The sequence below is a fragment of the Canis lupus genome, chromosome 17 (assembly GCF_011100685.1).
Source record: "Canis lupus familiaris isolate Mischka breed German Shepherd chromosome 17, alternate assembly UU_Cfam_GSD_1.0, whole genome shotgun sequence".
Taxonomy (NCBI): domain Eukaryota; kingdom Metazoa; phylum Chordata; class Mammalia; order Carnivora; family Canidae; genus Canis; species Canis lupus.
The window spans coordinates 52,145,018-52,166,312 of NC_049238.1; the positions used below are offsets into that span (position 1 = coordinate 52,145,018).

The 21,295-nt window shown below is 37.1% G+C and overlaps 2 protein-coding genes and 1 long non-coding RNA gene across 5 annotated transcripts in view; 1 reads left to right on the plus strand and 2 right to left on the minus strand.

Annotated features, from left to right (window-relative positions):
• The window catches only part of RSBN1 (round spermatid basic protein 1), a 45,728-nt gene extending 42,186 nt beyond the window's left edge, over positions 1 to 3,542 (minus strand). The window contains exon 1 of the mRNA XM_038561809.1: positions 2,250 to 3,542. Coding sequence (XP_038417737.1) covers positions 2,250 to 2,955 — 706 coding nt within the window. The 5' untranslated portion in view covers positions 2,956 to 3,542. The remainder of the gene's footprint in view (positions 1 to 2,249) is intronic.
• On the plus strand, positions 2,922 to 21,275 carry LOC102153166. The gene is made up of 3 exons (XR_005372592.1): positions 2,922 to 3,322; positions 20,147 to 20,264; positions 20,932 to 21,275. It is a non-coding gene; the product is annotated as an uncharacterized LOC102153166 (long non-coding RNA).
• PTPN22 (protein tyrosine phosphatase non-receptor type 22) overlaps positions 3,967 to 21,295 on the minus strand; it is a 60,334-nt gene continuing 43,005 nt past the window's right edge. Inside the window, exons 15-22 of one of the 3 annotated variants that reach the window (XM_038561807.1) lie at positions 20,861 to 20,970; positions 18,676 to 18,703; positions 15,548 to 15,631; positions 15,174 to 15,289; positions 13,967 to 13,997; positions 12,844 to 12,885; positions 9,525 to 9,602; positions 3,967 to 5,047 (exon numbers count right to left, since the gene is read on the minus strand). In XM_038561807.1, coding sequence (XP_038417735.1) covers positions 4,983 to 5,047; positions 9,525 to 9,602; positions 12,844 to 12,885; positions 13,967 to 13,997; positions 15,174 to 15,289; positions 15,548 to 15,631; positions 18,676 to 18,703; positions 20,861 to 20,970 — 554 coding nt within the window. In that variant the 3' untranslated portion in view covers positions 3,967 to 4,982. Of the gene's footprint in view, positions 5,048 to 9,524; positions 9,603 to 12,843; positions 12,886 to 13,966; positions 13,998 to 15,173; positions 15,290 to 15,547; positions 15,632 to 18,675; positions 18,704 to 20,839; positions 20,971 to 21,295 lie in introns of all 3 variants that reach the window. The other 2 variants (XM_038561806.1, XM_038561808.1) reach the window with 2 other exon arrangements.

The following is a 21,295-nucleotide window of genomic DNA, read 5'->3' on the forward strand; positions in this document are numbered from 1 at the left end:
CTGAAACTAGTAACATTATATGTCTATGTGTTTCAATTAACAACAACAAAAAAAAGGGTAACATGTTGAAATTACCTGATCTCAATCCACTTTGTCACATATTGGCAGACTAAAATGCTTCAAGCAGTGCTGTCCAATATGGCAGCCACTAGCCCAAAGAAACTATTATAAATTAACCAGAATTAAATAAAATTAAAAATTTAGTTCCTCAATCACACCAGCCACATTTAAGTCTTCACAACTTATTTCAAATGCTATATATGACCCATGCTACCATATTGGACAGCACAAACATAGATTTCCATCACTGGAGAAAGTTCTGTCAGACAACACTGAGTTAAAGATTTGATTATGTTTGTTAAAGAACATGAGGCCTGTGCAATCCTCAGAGGAACACACTGTTGTTCATTATACGTGCAACTGCCACTACCCCACCATAGAAAAGGGGCTAGGTCAGAAATTTTTGATGGGCCTAGTTACTGCCATTCTGATGCCAAGGCATGGGGAAGGGATAAGCAAAGAATGAGGGAAAGTAAATAGCGCATTTATATATATACATATATATAAAAGAAAGGAACAACAAGCAGCTGGGGGAGGACACTTGAACTGGGATTTAAGGATCTGGGTTCTACTTCCAGTTATACCAATGATTCATTAAAAGATTTTTTTTAATGTTTGTACTTTGTACTAATTAACTGTGACTTAATTAGACAAGTCTCTTCACTACTTTGGGCCTGGGTTTCCTCTTCCACAACACAAATTTAAATTGGTTGATCTCCAAGATTCCCTCTAATTCTGTACAGTTAAAACACACACATGAAATGAGAAGACGAGAAATAAAAGAGCAAGATCAGGGCCTAGTGGTGGTGGAAACTGGCAGTCCTGTCGGATGGACACAAGTTTTATTCCTAGTAACATCTGGATACTACCAAAGCAAGAAAGATTTCATCCAATAAATATTTATTGAGCAATTATTTGCAACAAACTGTACCATTTGGAAGTAGCACCACACACACACACACACACACACACACACACACACGAAAAAAACCTGATTAAGTCAAGACCCATATATGGAAGGAATCCAAGATTCCCAAAACTTTAGATTGAAAGACATGTAATAACCCAGCTGGCCGAATACTAAGAAATACTAAGATACTTATATCTTAAAATCTTCTTGAGTAAATACAACTAACAAATTATATAAAATCATATAAAAACAAATTATAATAAATCATATAAAAATTATATAAAATCATATAAAAACAAATTATATAAAATCATATAAAAACCCATAGTATAATAAAAATTCATTACCTTCCCCCTCCTTTACAGAGAATACAAATAAATGCTACATGTATTTGGGAACAGGAAGACATCAATTTTGGTAAACTTAATTTCTCCAGATCTCATTTAATTGGGTAGTCCTACGTTTTCTGGGTTCAGTATTCATGAGTTTAGTGATGGTTACTGGAATTAAATAAATTCTCAATTTTTTGGTGCCCAGAAAGAATAAATTGCAACTGAAATTCTTGCTTCTAACTATCCACCACTGTACATTTCCCACTTTTCAAAGGCATGGTTAGTCCGATTTCCTAGGACCAAAAGGAACAGAAACCCTTCCCCAACCCTCTTCCCAGAATTAAGATTCAATATAAAAATTAAAAACGATTTCACCTCCGGATAGAAAAGAACCACTACAAGCTACGTTTGATATTTTACCTGGCAAAAGCTAAAGCAACCTGTGAGTCAAGCAACCTCTGTAAGAATTCAAACTCATTAAAAGCCCCAAACCATACCCATGAATATTTTGGACTAGGAGAGCTGCTATTACAGATTTCCACAAAAGACAACAAGAAGAAAGGATTTTAGCGACAAATCTTTACTTTAGAAAAGCAGTTTTATAATACCCCAGCAACTAATCCCTCGCCAAGGACCGCGCGGCGCGGAAACCCTGGCGAATTTGAAAACAAACGTCGGGAAAGGCTCGGGGTGAAGGGCGGGGGCGGGGTGGGGGGAGCCTGCCTGGTACAGGGGGTTAGTAACTGACAGCTCGGCCTCGAAACGAGAAGCCTCAAGTAGGTCAGGCTGTGTCAACGGTCTGAAATGCAGAGTCCACCCCAGTGGGCTTAGGGGAGTAGAGCAGCAGGAGGTAAGCGGGGGTTTGGCGTCTTTCAGCGCTAAAGGGGCGGGATATGAGAACTGAGAGAGACCCAGAGCCCAAGCTCGGGCAGTTCGCCTGCTCTCACCTCTCTTGGGGGCCTTGATCAGAGGCACCCCTCCGGTCCGCTCGCCGTTTTCCTGCTTGTCCTTGTGCTTGAGATCGCCCGGAACGCAGGAGCTGGGGTCACCATCGGAGCTGCGGTGGTGATGGTGCTTGTGCCGCTCCTTGTGGCCCTTATGCTTGGGCCCGGCCGCGCTCACCGTCAGGGGAGAGAAGGTGAAGAGGGCCGAGGTGCCTGGGGCCGGGAGCGGGGCAGCGACAGCGGGCCCGGCGGGTGCCAGCGAAGGTGGAGGCGGAGGCGGCAGGAGCAGAGGCTCAACAGGGCCCGGGACGGTTGGGGCTGCATTGGTTGGCGGCAGCGGCCCGGGATGTTGGCGGCTGCGACGCCGCCGGTGAGGGGGAGCAAGAGGGGGGTCCTGGCTCGGCCGCCCCCGCTTCTCCTGAGACCCCCCGCTGCTCGCTCGGCGCTGCCGCTTCACTCCCCGCGGCGAGACCCCGGCATGGGGTTTCTCCTTCCCTTCTTTGTCCGGCTCCTCCTGCGCCGCCACCGCCCGTACTACGCGCACCGCTCCGACCTGCGCAGCCATTTCACCCACAAACACACATTTAAATGGCCCGACCGCCCCCCCGTCCGCGTATCGCGCAAGCGCCGCCCGCGCACGGCCCGCTGGGCATTGGAGTCTCTCCCCCGCCCTCCACTCGTCGGAGGCTCTTCCTCCGGAGCCAAACATGCCGGAAGCGGCCGTTCTCAGCGCTTCTCCGCAGGCCTCGCCGAGCGAGCCCTATTGTAAAGCACCCTGGGCCGCGCTGAGTCTCACGGGAGCTGTAGTTCCCGGCGCCCCGCCGCATCCCCGGCTCCGGGAGAGGAGGAGCGGCAAGAGAGCGTGCGCCGAGTCACGCTTCGGGCCGCGACGCAACCGCCGCTGGGCGGAGAGTTGCCGCCAACCGCCTTAACGGCCGAGACAATGTTCGTGGCTCTCGGCGTCTGCGGGCGCGTTCCTGTCAGCGCGTTCGTGGGCCTTTGCGTCGTTTTACACCGAGTCGGTGGTCTCCTTAGGTACTTTTAAAGTTTCACGTTCCTCGCGTGACCTTTGTCAGGTAAAAGAATCTGCGGCCTTTTATCTTTGGATAAAAGCGATGAAATAATGGAGAAGAAAGGGGAACTTGGTCATTTGTGAAACGAGGGCGATTTGGGTGTAGAATGTGATGGGGCCGCCGCGAAGACATGTTGTAACCTCTCGGCGGGCACTGCCATGGTTACGGCCACCGGCGTCCCCGGGCAGGTGCGAGAGCTGCCTGGGCGCCTGGGGCGCGCGCCCCACCTCGCCCCGAGCCGCGCCGCCCGCCCCCGCCCCCCGCCCCCCTTGCCTCGAAAGGTAGAGGCCATCATTTGTTTTGAATCCGTCTCCTCGGCGACGAAAGAATTCTAGACGGAAAACCGTGTTTTAAAACTTTTCTAAATAAGTTTTTTTTCCCCCCCCCCCCGAGTCACAAGTAGAAGGTTGCATAAATTTGAGAAAGGTGCCTACCATGGAACATTCCAAAAATCGTCACAGTTCACCAGGGTTGCTGCCCGGAAATTCATTCACAAATCCATCGTCAGGATTTTAGATTTTACCTAAGATTCTGTTGACGCGTTTGGTCCGTGATAAAGGTATCTGGGGATAACTGATTACAGTGAAGTACTCCGAAATGGCACGAGCGCCTGGAGAAGTATTCGGCCAAATGAACACTGCGGTGCAGTCAGTTTAGAAACAGTTTATTCAGCACCTATTGTGTACATTGTACTACAGTAAACAGGCTAACACATACATCATCCAGTTTGCGCTGTCATTAGGGTTCATAATGAAAGATACTGAAGAACAAGTGCTGTTTATTTCTGGTTTCTAAAAGTTAAACTTAGTTTCTAAGTTTTAAATCATTAGGAGAACTCAGGGGGAATCTAACAATAATTACTCGCTAACTTGTTACATAAAATCAGCTTTGAAAACTCAGATTTTCTTAAAGCAGGTCCATATTCCATATAGAAAAATGTAAAACCTCCAGCTGGTTGGATATAAGTTGCACGTGTTTATGTCGGACCTTTGAAATGAAGAAAATGCTACCAAAAGGTAGCTATTTTGCTGATTATTCTTCTAGACTTGGTAACTGAATAGCTTTGGTAAAGACAGAAAATGCAGTTGAACATCTTGTTAGTGAATATAACCAAACAGCAAAGATTTTCATGATTTACTTAATTCTCTTAAATCTAACTTCTCCTTTTCTCTAGTTTTCCATCTTTGGGGAGATGTGCAAGGAATTTAGGCAAAAATAACTCCCAGGGAATAGTCTCTGTCACAAGTAGTAATTTTGTACCACAACCACAAGTCAGATTTTGCGAAACGCTTTGTATAGTAAATTCTGGCAAGGTAAACAGTTGAGATCCAATTCTTAAAAATATTTTGAAGTTTATGTTTCTGTAGAAAGTAGAATAAAAATAACTTCCAAAGTGAAAAATAAGTCCATTCTAAAACTGTTTCTCATGCAGCATTCTCTACTTAAGCTCAGGTGACAAACTTATTTCCAATTTCCAACTCAATAGAAATAAGATGAAAATATAAAATTTCTGGCACTTATTTGAATATCCTTTTCTGATATTGCTACTAACACATTACAGTATCTTCGTTGTTGAAATTATGAATATGGAAACCTTATTTTAGATAGCAGTATTATAGTACTTTTATTTGTAAATGAACTTGCAGCCTATATTCCAGTTGTGTTAAATATTCCAAGTTGATGGTGGTTTCCTTGGTCCTTTGGGTTTTGAAAAACGATTTGCAAAACCTGGGAACAAAAAATTGAATGAAAAGTTTTTTAGTATAGAAATGAATTATTAGGTTTTAGAGCATATGATATATGCAAATACATGGATTTTTTTTCAAAAAGGCAATATCTTGGATCACTTTAATAATAGATTGTAAAGGCATAGTACTTAATGCATGAATGATAACACTAATAACATTTTAATTTCATAGAACACTTACAAATTTAATAATGGTAAAAATTATATGAAGAACCCTGGTTTTAACAACCTTTGGTAATTCAGCCTGTACAGTTGACCCTTGAACGGCGTTTCTTTAGCTTACTTTATTGTAAGAACACAGCATATGATATATAGGGCAAACAAAATATGTTAATCAACTATTTATGATGGGTAAGACTTCTGGTCAACAGTACGCTATCAGGAGTTACATTTTGGGAGATTTCAAGTTTTGTAGATTGTTGACACACCAGGGGCAGGGGGACATCCCTATCCTCCACATTGTTCAAGGGTAAACTGTAATATCCTTCTTTTTCCAGTTTTATTGACATAGTATTGACCTATAACATCTGTAAATTTAAGATGTACACATGATGATTTGATACACATATATATTGTGAAGTGATTACCACATTAAGGCTACATAACACCTCCATCCCCTCATATGATTACCATGTTTTCATGGTGATTATATTTATGATTTACTCTAAACTTTCAAGTATAAAATGCGGTACTGTTAATTATATAATTATTGTGCTGTACATTAGACCCCCCAGAACTTATTCATCTTACAGCTGAAAGTTTGTACTCTTTGACATATATCTCCATTTCCCCCAGCCACTGGCCAAGCTTATACCCTTTGACATATATCTCCATTTCCCCCAGCCACTGGCCATTCTACTCTATATTTCTGTGAATTTGGCTTTTTTAGATTCCACATATAAGTGAAAACATACAATATTTGTCTTTTCCAACTGGCTTATCTCAGTATAATAATGCCCACCAGTTTCATCCATGTTGTCTCAAACAACAGGATTTCCTTCTTTTCATAAAAATATGAAATGTATACATATCTGCTTTATGCATTCATCTGTCAGATGGAGAATTAAGTTGTTTCCATGTCTTGTCTATTGTAAATAATGGTGCGATGAACATGGGGTGCAGACATTTCTTCTGAGGTAATGATTTCATATATACAGAAGTAGGATTGCTGGATCATATATGATAGTTCTATTTTTCATGGGGTTTTAAAAAAATTTTTTTTAAGATTTTATTTATTTATTTATTTATTTATTTATTTATTTATTTATTTATTTATTTATTTGATGGAGAAATCGTACAAGCAGGGGGAGTGGCAGCCAAAGAAAGAGGGAGATTGCAGGGCTGGATGCAGGGCTCAATCTGGGACCATGACCTGAGCTGAAGACACTTAGCCTACTGAGCCATCCAGATGTCCCTATTTTTAGTGTTTTGCGGAACTTCCATATTGTTTTCCATAATGGCTATCCCAATTTTATTCACACAGGCAAGGGTTCTTCACAGGCTAGCTAATATCATGTCTGTTGTCTTTTTGATAATGGCTATTCTGACAGATGTGAGGTGATACCTCACTGTGATTTTGATTTGCATTTCCCTGATCATTAGTGATATCAAGCATCTTTTCACATTACCTGTTGGCCATCCATGTCTTTTTCAGAAAAATGTCTATTCAAGTGCTTTGCCCACTTGTTAATTTTTTTTAATATCCTACGTCTGCATCTTTTCACCCACCACACACTCATCAAAAACAAAACAAAACAAAACAAAACTGAAAATTTCAATTTCAGAAAAATAAGCACTATTTTTTTTTTACAAAATCATCGTATTAAATTCAGTTAAATTTCTACTTCATCCCAGAAAGCACTCAACTTACTAAGACATTGTGTTTGAAAAGCTTAGAAAATAAACTAATAAACAATCCTGAAAAACTAAGTAGTTAATCACTTTTATTTATCCGTCTCCTTCAAACACTCTTTCTGCCCACCCCACCACCACCACCACAAAAGGAGGAAAACAAGGTTTACACAAACAATGAAAACTATTTTTAAGTCCCTTCAAAAAATTTACAGATTGATAACAATGTCTCTTTATCACTTCAATATAAGACTTTTCTTTGATGAAGGTATATTTTCAAGGTACTCTGACAACTTTAAGTGCAACTTAAACTGCTCAAATTAAACAATGAAAGCTTTGAACAGAACCAATGAAAAGATCAGAGGAGGTATTTGTTAAAGCATCCAGCACAATGCCTGGCACATAGTAACTACTTAAGTGTTGCTTCAATCAGAACCACACACTCACACACACAAACAAACAAACAAACAAACAAAAAACCTATATCGGAACTAGAAGAAAAGGAGAGTAGGGAAGAGAAGAAAAGAAGATATAACAAGAAACTTGCTAAGTTAATAATAGTGATGATAAAAATTTGGGGGGAGAAGAAGCACACAGCCAAGTTCATGTGTGTTTTACTCCTTTGAGTGATAAAAAAGAAAATAGAAGGACAAATATTTTTGGTTATATAGTTTCAGAGACACAGTCACAAACTCATCTATTCAGTCCAGATAACTTGACTATAACCCCCAAGTGGACAGAATAGAAGTAAGAACATAATATACAAGTACTAAGTATTTGAAATTTGAGGAATACCTATATTCAGTCTTTTTCACTGATAAATCCTGAGTAGAACAATAGTGAGCTACCATTTTTTGCATGTAGGCCAATTCAGGAAAAATAAAAATGTTTATAAACCACAAATTTTTATTTATTTATTTTATTTATTTATTTATTTATTTATTTATTTATTTATTTATTTATTTATTTTTTAATGATAGTGAGAGAGAGAGAGAGGCAGAGACACAGGCAGAGGGAGAAGCAGGCTCCATGCACCGGGAGCCCGACGTGGGACTCGATCCCGGGTCTCCAGGATCGCGCCCTGGGCCGAAGGCAGGCGCCAAACCGCTGCGCCACCCAGGGATCTCTAAACCACAAATTTTTAACATTCACATTTAAATGCCGTTTTAAGTAAAACAGTACAATTTATATTGCTTCTTTTCTAAAAAATGTCAAAGAGTTGTGCTTTTTAAGTAAGTAAATACTCAAATCTAAGCATATTTCAGAAGAAATAATATGGAAGAGGCTCTCTAACAGTTTATCTTCATTTTAGATCACATCTTCATATTAGATCACATGTAAAGTTAGATGGGTCATGAGTTAACTCAAGTAGTATCACTGATTAAGAGAAAAGGAAGCAAGGGAACATTTGTGTTCAGGCAAAGTTTGGTGCTTTTTTCATAGGTTATATAATAATCTATATGAAATTTTTAACTAAATGATTTCATAAGAATAACTTCTTTTTCCCCTAACAACTTTAAACCTTAGAGTTAATGGAATCCAAGTAAAACTCTACAGACCAAGAAACATATACAGAGATTCTAGTTAAATATTTTGCCAAGGTGGAATGAATAGGGACCTTTATCCAGGTGTGGTAGAGATTGCTACTGGTCTACCAAAATCCTTCCTTCCTTCCTCAGGAATACGATTGTATCTCAGCAACTGCTTACATTTCCCAGTTGCTTTTGCAATTTAGATGTAGCACATGTCCAAATTCCCTTCAAGGGAATGTAAGCGGACATGATGTTGCCACTTCCAGGCCAAGTACCTCAAGACCAGAAGAGGAGGCCACACCTCTTCCACATTTTCCTCTCAATTTCTTGCCACCTGCCATCTGGACATGGCAGTGACACAATTTTAACCATGCAGATAAGAATAATACTACAGAGCAGCAGTTCTCAAGGTCTTGTCCCAGGGAACCCTAGGAGGCTCCCGGACCGTTTCAGGGGGTCTGTCTTTTGGGTAACAAATTTAGTAATAATAGCCTACATTAATTGCTGTACTTACAAAAATTTATAGTGTATGTGATGCTATCTTAAAGAGTATCATGAATTTATGTCCTATAGTATAATAGGATGCTTAAAATAATATGAAATTATTTTAAGTTTATAGCTAGGAGCAGTGTGGCAAACAATTCCTTTAAACTGTCAAAATTTGTGCTTCAGCTCCTATGGAGAATGAGCAATATAAGATTAGATAGCAACTCTTGTTCTTATGATCACACTTGTATTTTTTTATAACTTTGATTATAAGTTTCATACCTGAAACTTGAAACATGAAATGGAGTATCCTAGCATCTCAGAATTTCTTTATTTGGCTTTGGCTAGTCACATTCATTTACTACATGCCAACAGAGTCATTTGATTACCTAGCTTCATTTTCTGCTATGCTAGGCATTTTGGTCCTAGGGAAGATGTTGAGAGGTAGCTAAGGTCAAAAATAAAAAGATAAATTGCATGGAAAGAATACAAATATAAGGGCTTACCATCAACCTTGAATCATATTTTAAGTTGTATCATACTATAAGATAAACATTTTTTTAACTCTGCTGGAAAATAATACACATACCAAAATTCAGAAAGGAGCTGGAGTGATTTGACTGAACAGAGTCTGCAGGTTTTTTTGGTGGGGAAGAATTACAGATACCTAGAATCAGAAGAAAAAAATGTAAGGGAGAAAAATGAAGGCAGACTCTAATTACTGCTTATCAGACCACATAATTTTGAAATTAAACATTTCCTCCAAAGTAATACTCCCAGGTAAACATATTACCATAAAATATAACAAAATATAGATGCTTACAAATAGGTTAACACTATAATCTCATTTTTATGTGGGTGTTTTTTGAAAGGGTTTTTTTCCCTTTGGAAATGGATTGTACAGTAAAGCCCAACACTAAAGGGAAACACCAGAGAATTCAGAAATAACATCCATTACATTGTGAATCAACTTCTTGGGGAATTCACACTGTGGTTTATTATTTCATTTTACTTTGCACTTTGATCACTTTTTTTTAGAGAGGAGAGAAAGAGCATGTCCATGCAGGGGAGTGTGGGGAGAGAAGAGGGGTAGAGGGAGAGAGAAATCCTAAGCAGCCTCCAGGCTGGATCTCACGACCCTGAGATCATGACCTGAGCTGAAATCAAGACGCAGATGCCTAACTTACTGAGCCACCCATGCACTCTGATCACTCAACACATTTTTAAATAATTTGTGTCCCACATTCATTCACCTATGGCATGTCTGTACAGTATTTTACTCCTGAATATCTTCCTTCACTTTCTAGCCTATCTTTTCCCCATTATAAATGATTCTAGTTAGGCCCAGAATCTCCCCCAAAACATTGATATATGGCTTTGTTTCTTTGTTTTGCTATTTTAGCTACTTATAGCTAGGCTTGAAAATAAGTTCCTCTTCCCAGAACCCCTTAATCATGTAACAGTTTCTGCCCAATTTTAAAAAATGATCTAGTGAAAACATCATTCACATCTTGCATGTACACTACCTAGCAGTGAAAAAAGATAATGTCAGGTTTGTATAAACCATCTATAAAACTTGGTGTAAAAACAGCATATGATTAGGGATAAATTATAAATATTCACCTTTCCTTTGGTTGTCAGCATTTTCAGTGTACAGCGTGAGGACTGCATCTATGTTTATAAACACATGCCTAATGCTAGGATTCAAGAAAAACCGCCCTCTTCATGGAGGTACTTGAGTATGAATCACTAGGAGTACATGGTGAATTTCAGTCATATTCCATTAAAATATATATTTATTGAATGCCTATTATGTGCCAAGCATTGGACTAAGCACTCAGGTTAGAGACATGAATAAATGAGTGAAGGTGCGAAAGTTTAGGACATATCAATTATCACTAAACTGCATATGAACTAAGAGTTATATACATCCTTCAGAAAGAAAAGTGTGCCAAAAGGGAATGTTGTTTTTGTTTTATCACAGAGGACAAAGATTCTGCAAATATATATATCAGAGAGAACTGATATTTTGCATATTGACTTGTCACAGTTTGGTTTTTGTTTCTGTTTTCCAAAATGGCAGTGCCATGTGGTTGAATTTAATATACTTGTAAGTACTTAGTTTTATTATGTTATTACATAAACAAGACTGACTATCCTATAATTTGCTTTTCTCATTTAATGAAATATCTTGGTTTTTTTCCCCTATGGCAGCTCCAGTAGAACTATATTATGTCATAGATATTTTTATGCTGCCTGCCCAGCGTTAATTCCTCCTTCTCATAGCAGAACTTGAGCTTTCCTTTAGGAAATCACCCCTCCCCAATTTTCCAGCTCTCATACTTCTGGTGAAGTTGGTTCTATCCTTAGATCAAGGAACTGACCTATGACTGGTGCTAATTTTCAGTTGGTACATTGCCATGGTCATACCAGTTGTTTAGATCTGACCTCATTTCTTATTGGTCATTGTCCATGTGTAACAATTATTAAATATTTTAATAATAGTATGATAGCATGACACTGCTATACTTAATCAGAATACGCTGATAATAATTGTTTCAAGGATGAGCAAATGAACCAAACCAAGACAATCAAGCCCAATCAGCCCTAGTCATCAGACTGTTGCTTGAGCAACCAGGAAAGAGCTCATTTTTTCCATCACAAGTCTGAAACCACATGGTAAAAGCCTGCCTATGAATGAGCAAACACAGAGTAAAACAAAGCTGGAGATATGGAATGAGATTAGGTCCTGATTATATCGTCTGAACTCTCTTGGTTACAGACCAATGAATTCCCCTTTTCTGCTTAAACTAGCTTAAGTTGGGTTTCCTATCACTTGAAACTGGAGGATATCTGAGTAATTAAAGTTTCCCACCAAAAGCAGACAAAAGGCATCATGGTTGATAGCTTCAATTTTTGTCACCCTGTAATTCATTCTCTACACAGCAGCCAGAGTGATCTTTTTGAAAAACATCATGTAACATCTCTGCCCAAAGCTCTTCAATGACTTCCTATTGTACTTAGAATAAACTCTAAACTACTTAACATGACCTGTAAAGATTTAACCTTCTCCCTCACCTGCACCATCTTGTCAACCACACTTTACTACTCTTTCCTCCTAATACCATGCAGCTATGATGGCTTTCTCTCAATTCCTACAACACCAAACTCACACGTCAGAGAGTTTGCATATGCTGCTCCCTCTATCTGGAGAGCTCCTCTCTCCACTTTTCCCCTGGCTGGCTACTCCTCCATGTCTCAGGTTGAATCATTACTTAAAAAGGGTCTCCCAGACCACTTATTCCAAATAAATCCCCTTTGCTATTCTCTCTTATAATTACCCTCTTGGTTTCCTGCACAGCATTTATTACCATGTGTTATCCTGCATCTTTGAATTAATATCCGAATCCGTCACTAGACTTAAGTTCCGTAAAGGCATAGCCCATTACCTGCTATGTTTGCCATCATATACCCAGTGCCTTGAAGAATGCCTGGCACATAATAGGCACTCAATGAATATTCAATGAATGAATGACACTATTCTTAATGTCAGCTTAAAACAACAGATGAAGAATCCCCATTTTATTATAAGTAGGACCAGCTTTAACTAGAGATCAATTAGAGATCCAGGCTAAAGGGAGAACTACTGGACTTTATGAGTCATGAACCATCTAGAAGGGTAAGAGGACACCTACTTAAGTACAGGCAGATAAATCTGAAGCTTCAGGATCACTTTTGAAGGCCAGATATTGTTCTTCATTTAAGGACTAAAGACCGGAGGATGAAAGCAACTGAGAAATTGAAATTAGCTTAGATCTAGAGAATGATTTCGGAGGTCTTATTTAGAAATTAGATTCAGAGTCTCTAGAGTCCCACCACATATGGAATCTATGCCAACCTAAACTTACCTGAAGTTTTTGTGTCTTTCCTATCCCCAAGATAGAGTTGGGCTTTATATATTAAAAACAAAACAAAACAAAACAAAAAAAGGTGATTTTTTTTAAGAGAAAGAAAACTAGGTGTTTCATAAGCTAAACTGTTCAAACCAACCTGGCTAGCTATTCAAGTCAGTCACTGCTTTGCTTTGGGCTGTTCTATACTACAGTTCCCTCTGAAATGTTTACATTCTCTTTTGACTCACTTTAGAGGAAAGCATATATTTTCCAATCATACTTTAGCCCTCATAGCTGAGAAATCCATTCACTTCCAAGATGAGGTATAGTGTCAATGAAGGCAGGCTCGCACAAGTTTATTGACCACAAATGAAGAGAATAGTTAGAAGAAATAAGCTTCACTATAAACCTTCTTATATAGACAATACTATAAATTGTGTTTTCTCAGTACTCTCTGACCCTCCCTATGACATTGGTATAATGCCAAATACCTGTTTGGTCCTTGGTGATTAACCAAGTGGATCAAATGTATAAAAAGCGTATCACTATGTTTTATATACTTCGTAGTTATATATAAGGATTTCTAAGATAACCAACTTCCCACAGCTTCAAGAGTCTTTTGGTTTTGTTTTCATTACAATATAGCAAAAATAATAAGCAACAGACTTTTATTGCTAATAATACTTGGCAAAAATGGAAACGTGTCAATACTTTGCTTCTTTCATTAAATCAACACATTTGTTTCACAATATGCTTGGCTGTGACGCTTTTCAAAGAAAATACATCTGAGATTAGGCTGCTAGGAATTTTAAATAACACAATTGTATGACAGCGTCTTAGGATGAGTACAAAATGCCAAACATCATATTCTCATTCTTGTCTATTAAACAAAAACTCCTCCTCCCCTTACTTCCTTCCAATATTAGCATTGTGGAGCTTCACACTACAAGGGCTGGGAGTGTTTGTTCTGATACAAAGAGCCATAGCAAGGCTCTGTATAGGAATAATATTAGAGCCATAGCAAGGCTCTGTATAGGAATAATATTGTTAATTTTTTCACAGAGTGGTTATATAAGGAAAAATTATGTAATTGCTAAAGTGGTATATGTATTCTAAAATACAAGTAAAAAAAACTTACTCTTTTTCATGTTTCTCAAAATTTTCAAACTCTGCAAAAATACAAAAGCAAATATTAGTTTTTTATTGTTTCCTATGAAATCCAAAACACTTTAATCAAGTAGAAATATAGACTTCAGTCGAAAGGATTAATTTCCTTAAAAATAGCCATCACACACACAAAATTATTTTTCCATCTTGCTATTTTAATTCAGCTCAAAGTCTTCCCTTGATTTTACCTTGCTACTTTTTCCCATCCACATAAGAATCACCCTATATATTTAGAAATAGTGCTATCAAAATATCAGAGAAAAAAGGAGTTCCTACTTTTCTTCTTTATCAGGACCATTCCAGAATCCACAATAGCTTCTTAAGATAGCTGTGATATACAGCCATTCTCATTCTAGCCAAGAACTTTGGCCAATCACATTCTGAGCTAAATTTACTAAGGTCCACTCCATACTGTTAACCATGCCACTTCCTGCTCCATCCATTCAGCAAACCCATTCTGCTTCCTTTATGAGGAAGTCCCTAACTTATTTAACCTCCAGGAACTGATCTATATTTCTTCTTTTCTTAACATATCTCAGCATGTATGTTTTTAATCTATTTTTTGTTTATATTTTCATGTTGTTTCATATAGGCATTCTATTCCAATGGATTAACTGTTCTCTTTTCAAGGGTGGGTGTCCTTTATGACATTTTTATTTTCCTAACACCTAACAGAAGTGTACTCTCCTATAAAATAGATATTTAATAAATTATATTCTTCAGAAAATTATTTAATTTTTTAAAATAGATCATTTATTTATAATTCAAAATATTATAATCAAAATGCTCCCATCTTTGCTCTCCATCTACCCAGTTTCTAACCCTCCCTTCAGAGATAACCAATATAGTTCATTTCTTGTGTATTTTCCAGAGTCACTTGTACCTTATAATACAAATATAGATTATATTTCCTACCTTTTAAGGAAAAGTTAATAAATAATATATAAATATACTGAGGAAGTTCTTATTCCTTTTTAAACTATATACTGTGCGTATACTATGATTTATGATTTTTTAAATCAGTTCCCCTAATGATTAACAGTCTTGTTCTCAATCTGCTTCTCTTATAAACAATCTAATTTCCATCCTGATTCTGGCAGCAGGGGAGGCAGGGAGTGTGAACACCTTCAGAAACAGAAAGACTCTGGCATATTTCTTAAAACTCCCATCTTCTTTACCTTAGTCCTTGTGAAACTTTTTCCAGGAGTCTTTAATGTCTGCTTTGAAGATGTTGAATTTTCCATGGTACTAGGACAGCTAGTAGAAGAAGTCTCTATAGACTGAGCCTGCATACCTTAAAAAAAAAAAAAAAAACAGTTTTGTTGCATAGCTTTTTAAGCCTTTGGGTTATATATAGTGATATATTCAGTAATTCTTAGCTTGGCTTTTTTATGCCTTATTTTTGCAATACATTACAGGTCTTTTTAAATGTATTATTTTTATCTTGTTTAATCGTTCTTTATACCTTTTCCATTTAGGTCCCACTTTATTGTTAATCTTTTAGAAGTCTCATTTTTTATAGCTTTTTTGAGAGGAATATACTGCCACTTACAATCTTCATCAGCAAGAAGGAAGGACTCCAGAGTTCTTTCTGGGAGTGGAGGTGGTGGGGGAGAAGAACGATCTTGATGTTGATCTGTAATAAGAAGAGTACACAACAAAAGAAAACAAAACAACAATCCAACAAGTTATGTCAAAACCCCCTTTTGATCTGTAACTTTTCCATATTTTTCAATATTAACCTACACAAGCAAATAAAAAAATTATCTGAACCATAACTGGAGCCTCAAGTATTTTGTTCCTCTAGTGTTTTAGCCAATAAGCCTATGATTCATCAGAAACTTGTACTCTCTTAGAAAAGTATTCTTCCAAAGGAATTGAACTTGAAATTAATCAAGCTTCTAATTCTTATCTTTCTTTTTTAAAGATTTTATTTATTTGCTAGATAGAGATAGCGAGAAAGAGCATAAGCAGTGAGGAGAGGGAGAAGCAGGCTCCCTACTAAGCAGGGAGCTCTACACAGGACTTGGTCCCAGGACTGTGAGATCGTGACCTGAGCCTAAGGCAGACGCTTAACCAACTGAGCCACCCAGGCACCCCCAAGCTTCTAATTCTAACTGCCATTTTACACAGAATCCTGGGGGGGATAGAGTAACATGTTAATAAATAAAACCATGAGAATACAATCAACAAAAATCCAGAATATCTGCAGTCTTTAGCACAAACGACCCATGCTCTTCTACAAATAAATAGCATAAGAAAATATAAAAAGGAGAAACTGTTACAGATTTTATAAGACTGAACAAATATATAAACCAAATGCAGTATGTAGACTTTGAATCGAGATCCAAATAAACCAACTGTAAAAAAAGACATTTTTGAGGCAATTTGAGGAAACGGAATAAAATCTGGAGATTAGATAATAATAAGGAATTATTGTTAATTACATTGGTGTGATAATGCTATTAGGGTAGGCTTAAAATGTGTTTGAAATATTCTCTGATATAAAGAATCTTAAATAATAGAGCTATTTTCCCACAATAGAAGTCCTGAAGATACAAAGGGTGTATGATAATCTCATTATATAGTGCTGAGTATAATTATATACTATACTAATGTCTTTTGAAAATGAAAATGTGGTTCAATGGTAGAGTTTCATCTATCTTTGGTCTTTGGGTTCTTTAGGCCTTACAATTTGTCTCTAAAGCAAGTTCCCTTGTTTCTTTCTTATATACTGGGTGATATGCAAAAGTAAAGTACAACACTTATTTCCAGCACCTAATATAATACCTGGCATATAGTAGGCACTTAATAAATATTTGATATCTACTCTGAAGTTGCTTATCATCTGCCAGTTTGCTGTTAAGATATATCCTGGGAACTAAAGATAACTTGCAGTTAATGATATCCTGCCAAATATCTCCCTAAAATACCACTTTCATTGTATTTCTCCCCTGAGGAATAACCTACAAGGCTTATTACTTATTGCATTAAATCTAAATTCTTCTGCCTACCTGTGCGTGTGTGTGTGATGGAATACATGTAACAAAATTTGCTATTAATGACAGTACATTGTGCAGCCATCACCACTACCTGTCTCCAAAACATTTTCATTACCCCCAAAAGAAACTCCATATCCATTTAGCAGTCACTCCCCATTTCCCCCAGATCAGATTGACAACCATGAATCTGTTTTCTTTATATATAGATTTCCTTGACCTGGATATTTTATCTGCCTACCTTTAAAATCCTTCAGAATCTTTCCACATTTTATCTATCCAAATTTATTTTCCATATTTCCCTGAATAGATCCTCCATTACAACTAAAGTAACCTACTCACCATTTCTTTACACTCATCATGCTTATTTCTACTTTTTAAGTCAATGTTATCCTGATCCCTGCTCCTAGGAGGGAGCTTACCTCCTTTTTCCTCTGTCTATTCATATTCTTAAATTTCTTTCTTCTACTCAGTGAAGCCTTTCCTAACCACTCCAGTGATACCTCCTTTTTTCCCAGACTCTTGGTGATTATAATCAGCGACACACAGATGATCAGTTAGTGGCTCCAAGTAAGTATTAATTTTGCCTACCCAGTTTGAATATAAACATTAAACAGTATCTTCTCTTACATATCCTGCCTATGCTAACACTGCATAAAACATATAGAACTTGCTTAGGAATTGCTCATTTAATAATTATCTAATAAAAATGGTAATAGCATTTAATGAGAGCTTATTATTTGACAACCACTGTGTCAAAAGCTTTATATGCATTGTCTGACTCAACCCTTAAAAAATTCTCTAAGAAATGAATTCTGTTATCCTGGTATTATAAATGAGGAAAATCAACAAAGTATATAATTTCACCAAAGTCATACATTTTGATAACTACTGGTAAGCTAAAGATTTAAATAAAAGCCTATCAGACTCCAAAGCCCATGTTCATTAATCTCTATGTTAAACTACCTATGTATATTTGAATAACACGTTCACATGAATAATTTGTTAAGGGCAACTACATGTATTATAACGTATAGTACCTTTGTGTGCCCAGTTATGTTAGCTGTGGATGTTGTTATTCCATGTATAAAATAAGTAAAGCTTAGGGCGCCTGGGTGGCTCAGTCAGTTAGGCACCTGCCTTTAGCTCAGATCATGATCTCAGAGTCCTGGGATAGAACCCCAAGTGGGGCTCCCTGCTCAGTGGGGAGTCAGCTTCTCCCTCTGCCCTTACCCCTGCTTCTTCACTCTGTCTCACTCACTATCTCTCTCAAATAAATAAATAAAATCTTTTTTTTAAAAAAACGAGCAAAACTCAAAAATCCTGGAGAAGCAACAAGCAAGTTAAATACCTAAAGAGTCACATTGCTAACAACGGTAAAAACTAATAAAATAAAAAAGCTTCAAAGTTTTAAGAGATTCTACCTAAAATAGTTTTGGGTTTTTTTTTTTTAAAAGGACTATATATCAAGGAGCAGAGTTTTAAAATCCTGTGTTTACCTTGCCCTTGACAAAACAAAATTCCTAGCCTGGAAAAATCAGAAATAAACTAATAAATAGTGGGAGCTATTATGGGAACCATGCCATTTCCGGAGGTGAACTACTCTAAATTTAAGGAGTCATCCTTATACTATAAATTCTTAGGGCTAAATGTCATCTAAAGCCAAAGGAAATTTTTTTACCTGATTTGGGACTCCGGAGTTTTACACTCTAAAAGAAAGAAAGAAAGAAAGGAAAAGTGAAAGAAGAATATGTACAGAAATTTACAATCTCAAAGCAATAAAAGGCACTTTTGAAAGCATATTGCATATACTTAGAGAGACAGTTGTGAAATGTTGAGCCTATTTTTCAATTTGGAAGCACACCAAATTATGAAAACGCATCCTTTACCCTTTAAGTGCTTTCTTTTTGTAAATTTAATTCTTGTTTCTTTTTCTTTTTTACAAAGCGAGCTTATGAATTTTTAAAATTTTAAGTGCTTTACTTTCTTTTTGTAAGTTTATTTCTTGTTTCTTTTTCTTTTTTACAAAGCGAGCTTATGAATTTTTTAAATTTTAAATTATTTTTAAGCTTCAAGTATAATTAACATACAATGTTATATTAATTTCAGGTGTAAAGTTTAATGATTCAACAATTCTATACATTACTTAGTGCTGTTCATGATGAGTATACTCTTAATTCCCTTCACCTATTTCACTCACATCCTCACCCACCTCCCCGCTGGTAACCCATCAGTTTGTTCTGTATAATTATGAGTCTGTTTTTTTGTTTGTCCCTTTTTCTTTGTTCATTTGTTTTGTTTCCTAAATTTCACGTACAAGTGAAATCATATGGCAATTGTCTGTCTCTGACTTATTTCACTTAGCATAATATCTTCCAGGTCCATCCATGTTGTCACAAATGGCAAGATCTCATTCTTTTTTTATGGCTGGATAATATCCCATGATACATATGTGTATGAGATATGTGCTTATGTGTGTGTGTATATATATATATATATCATATCTTTTTTTTTTTTATCATATCTTCTTTATCCATTCATCTAGAGATGACATTTGGTTGCTTCCATATCTTAGCTATTATAAAGAATGCTGCAATAAACATAGGGGTGCATATAACTTTTAAAATTAGTGTTTTTGTTTTCATTGGGTAAGTATCCAGTAGTGGAATTACAAGGTCATATGGCAATTTTATTTTTAACTTTTTGAGGAACCTCCATATTGTCTTCCATAGTGGCTACACCAGTTTGCATTTCCACCAACAATTCATGACAGTTCCTTTTTTCCCACATCCTCACCAATGCTTGTTCCTCATGTTTCTTTATTTCAACCATTCTGACTGGAGTGAGGTGATATCTGTGATTTTGATTTGCATTTCCCTGATGATTAACGATGGGCATCTTTTTATGTCTGTTGGCTATCGGTATGTCTTCCTTGGAAAAATGTCTATTTATGTCTTCTGTCCATTTTATAAATTAGATTATTTAAGTGTTTTTGGTGTTGACTTGTATAAGTTCTTTATATATTTTAGATATTAACCCCTGATTGAATGTATCATTTGCAAATATCTTCTGCTATAACCTTATGGTGATTTTTATATGTCATGGCAATTGGTCCTACACTGATTTTTAAAATTTATTTCCTTTGTATTCAGAACATTTCCCTGAAGATTTAATTGGAAGTAAATTGTTGAAACTGAAATTACTTCATGACATTGGAAAAGGAGTAATTGTTCCTGGCTCTAGAAGTCGTTAAGATAAAGATCATTACATGTGGGTATATTATCAACAATGATAACTACTAATGAATTAAAAGTGTAATTAAAAAGAGACTATTTGCCTACAAGCATTGCAATTGTAGGCATTTAAAAATGTTTAATTCATTACCTTTCCGATCTCTGAAATTTTAAGGTAGTTGGTTCATAGAATATATACAAACATGTAAAAGATTACTGAAGCGTGGATTTTACTTCCAGAAGTGGGGAGCATTATTCCGAAAAGTTTATCTCAAGTAATACAGACATCTGTCATTCAAAAAAAAAAATTCTCTACAATATATTATCACCATAAACATGATATAGCCTACCAAAGGACTACCATGAACAGGCTACCTACTTCTGAAACATTTATTTTGCCTATCCTTCAAGTATCACCTCAAATATTTCCTCTTTCACTAAGCCTTCCTTAGTCACGTCCAACTTGTAAGTGTCTTATCCATCTTTTTACCCCACATCCTCTAGCACAGTAGTACCTGCTCAGCATTCATTGAGTGATAGGTGTTAAAAATACAAGGAGTAGGATTATGGTCTGTTGAATCCAGATGAGTAGGAAAAAAAAAAGTTATTGACCTTAGTTGGTCTAAGTCTTACAGAGTCATCAGATGTATTTAACTCAGATGTTCCACTCCATTCTCGTGATATTCCAACTTTTGCCTTCGCAGGTGAAGATAAGGATTTGGGAACACCCAGTGAGAATTCTCCTGAAAGAAAGTAAATATATATGGCCCAATTCTTAGGAGTGTTGTAATTGTCTTTTAGAACAATGCAAATGGGGATCCCTGGGTGGCGCAGCGGTTTGGCGCCTGCCTTTGGCCCAGGGCGCGATCCTGGAGACCCGGGATTGATTCCCACATCAGTCTCCCGGTGCATGGAGCCTGCTTCTCTCTCTGCCTGTGTCTCTGCCTCTCTTTCTCTCTCTGTGACTATCATAAATAAATAAAAAATTAAAAAAAAAAAAAAAAAGAACAATGCAAATGTTACTCAGCAATAACACACAGGAACATTGGCAGGACCTGAGAAGTATTC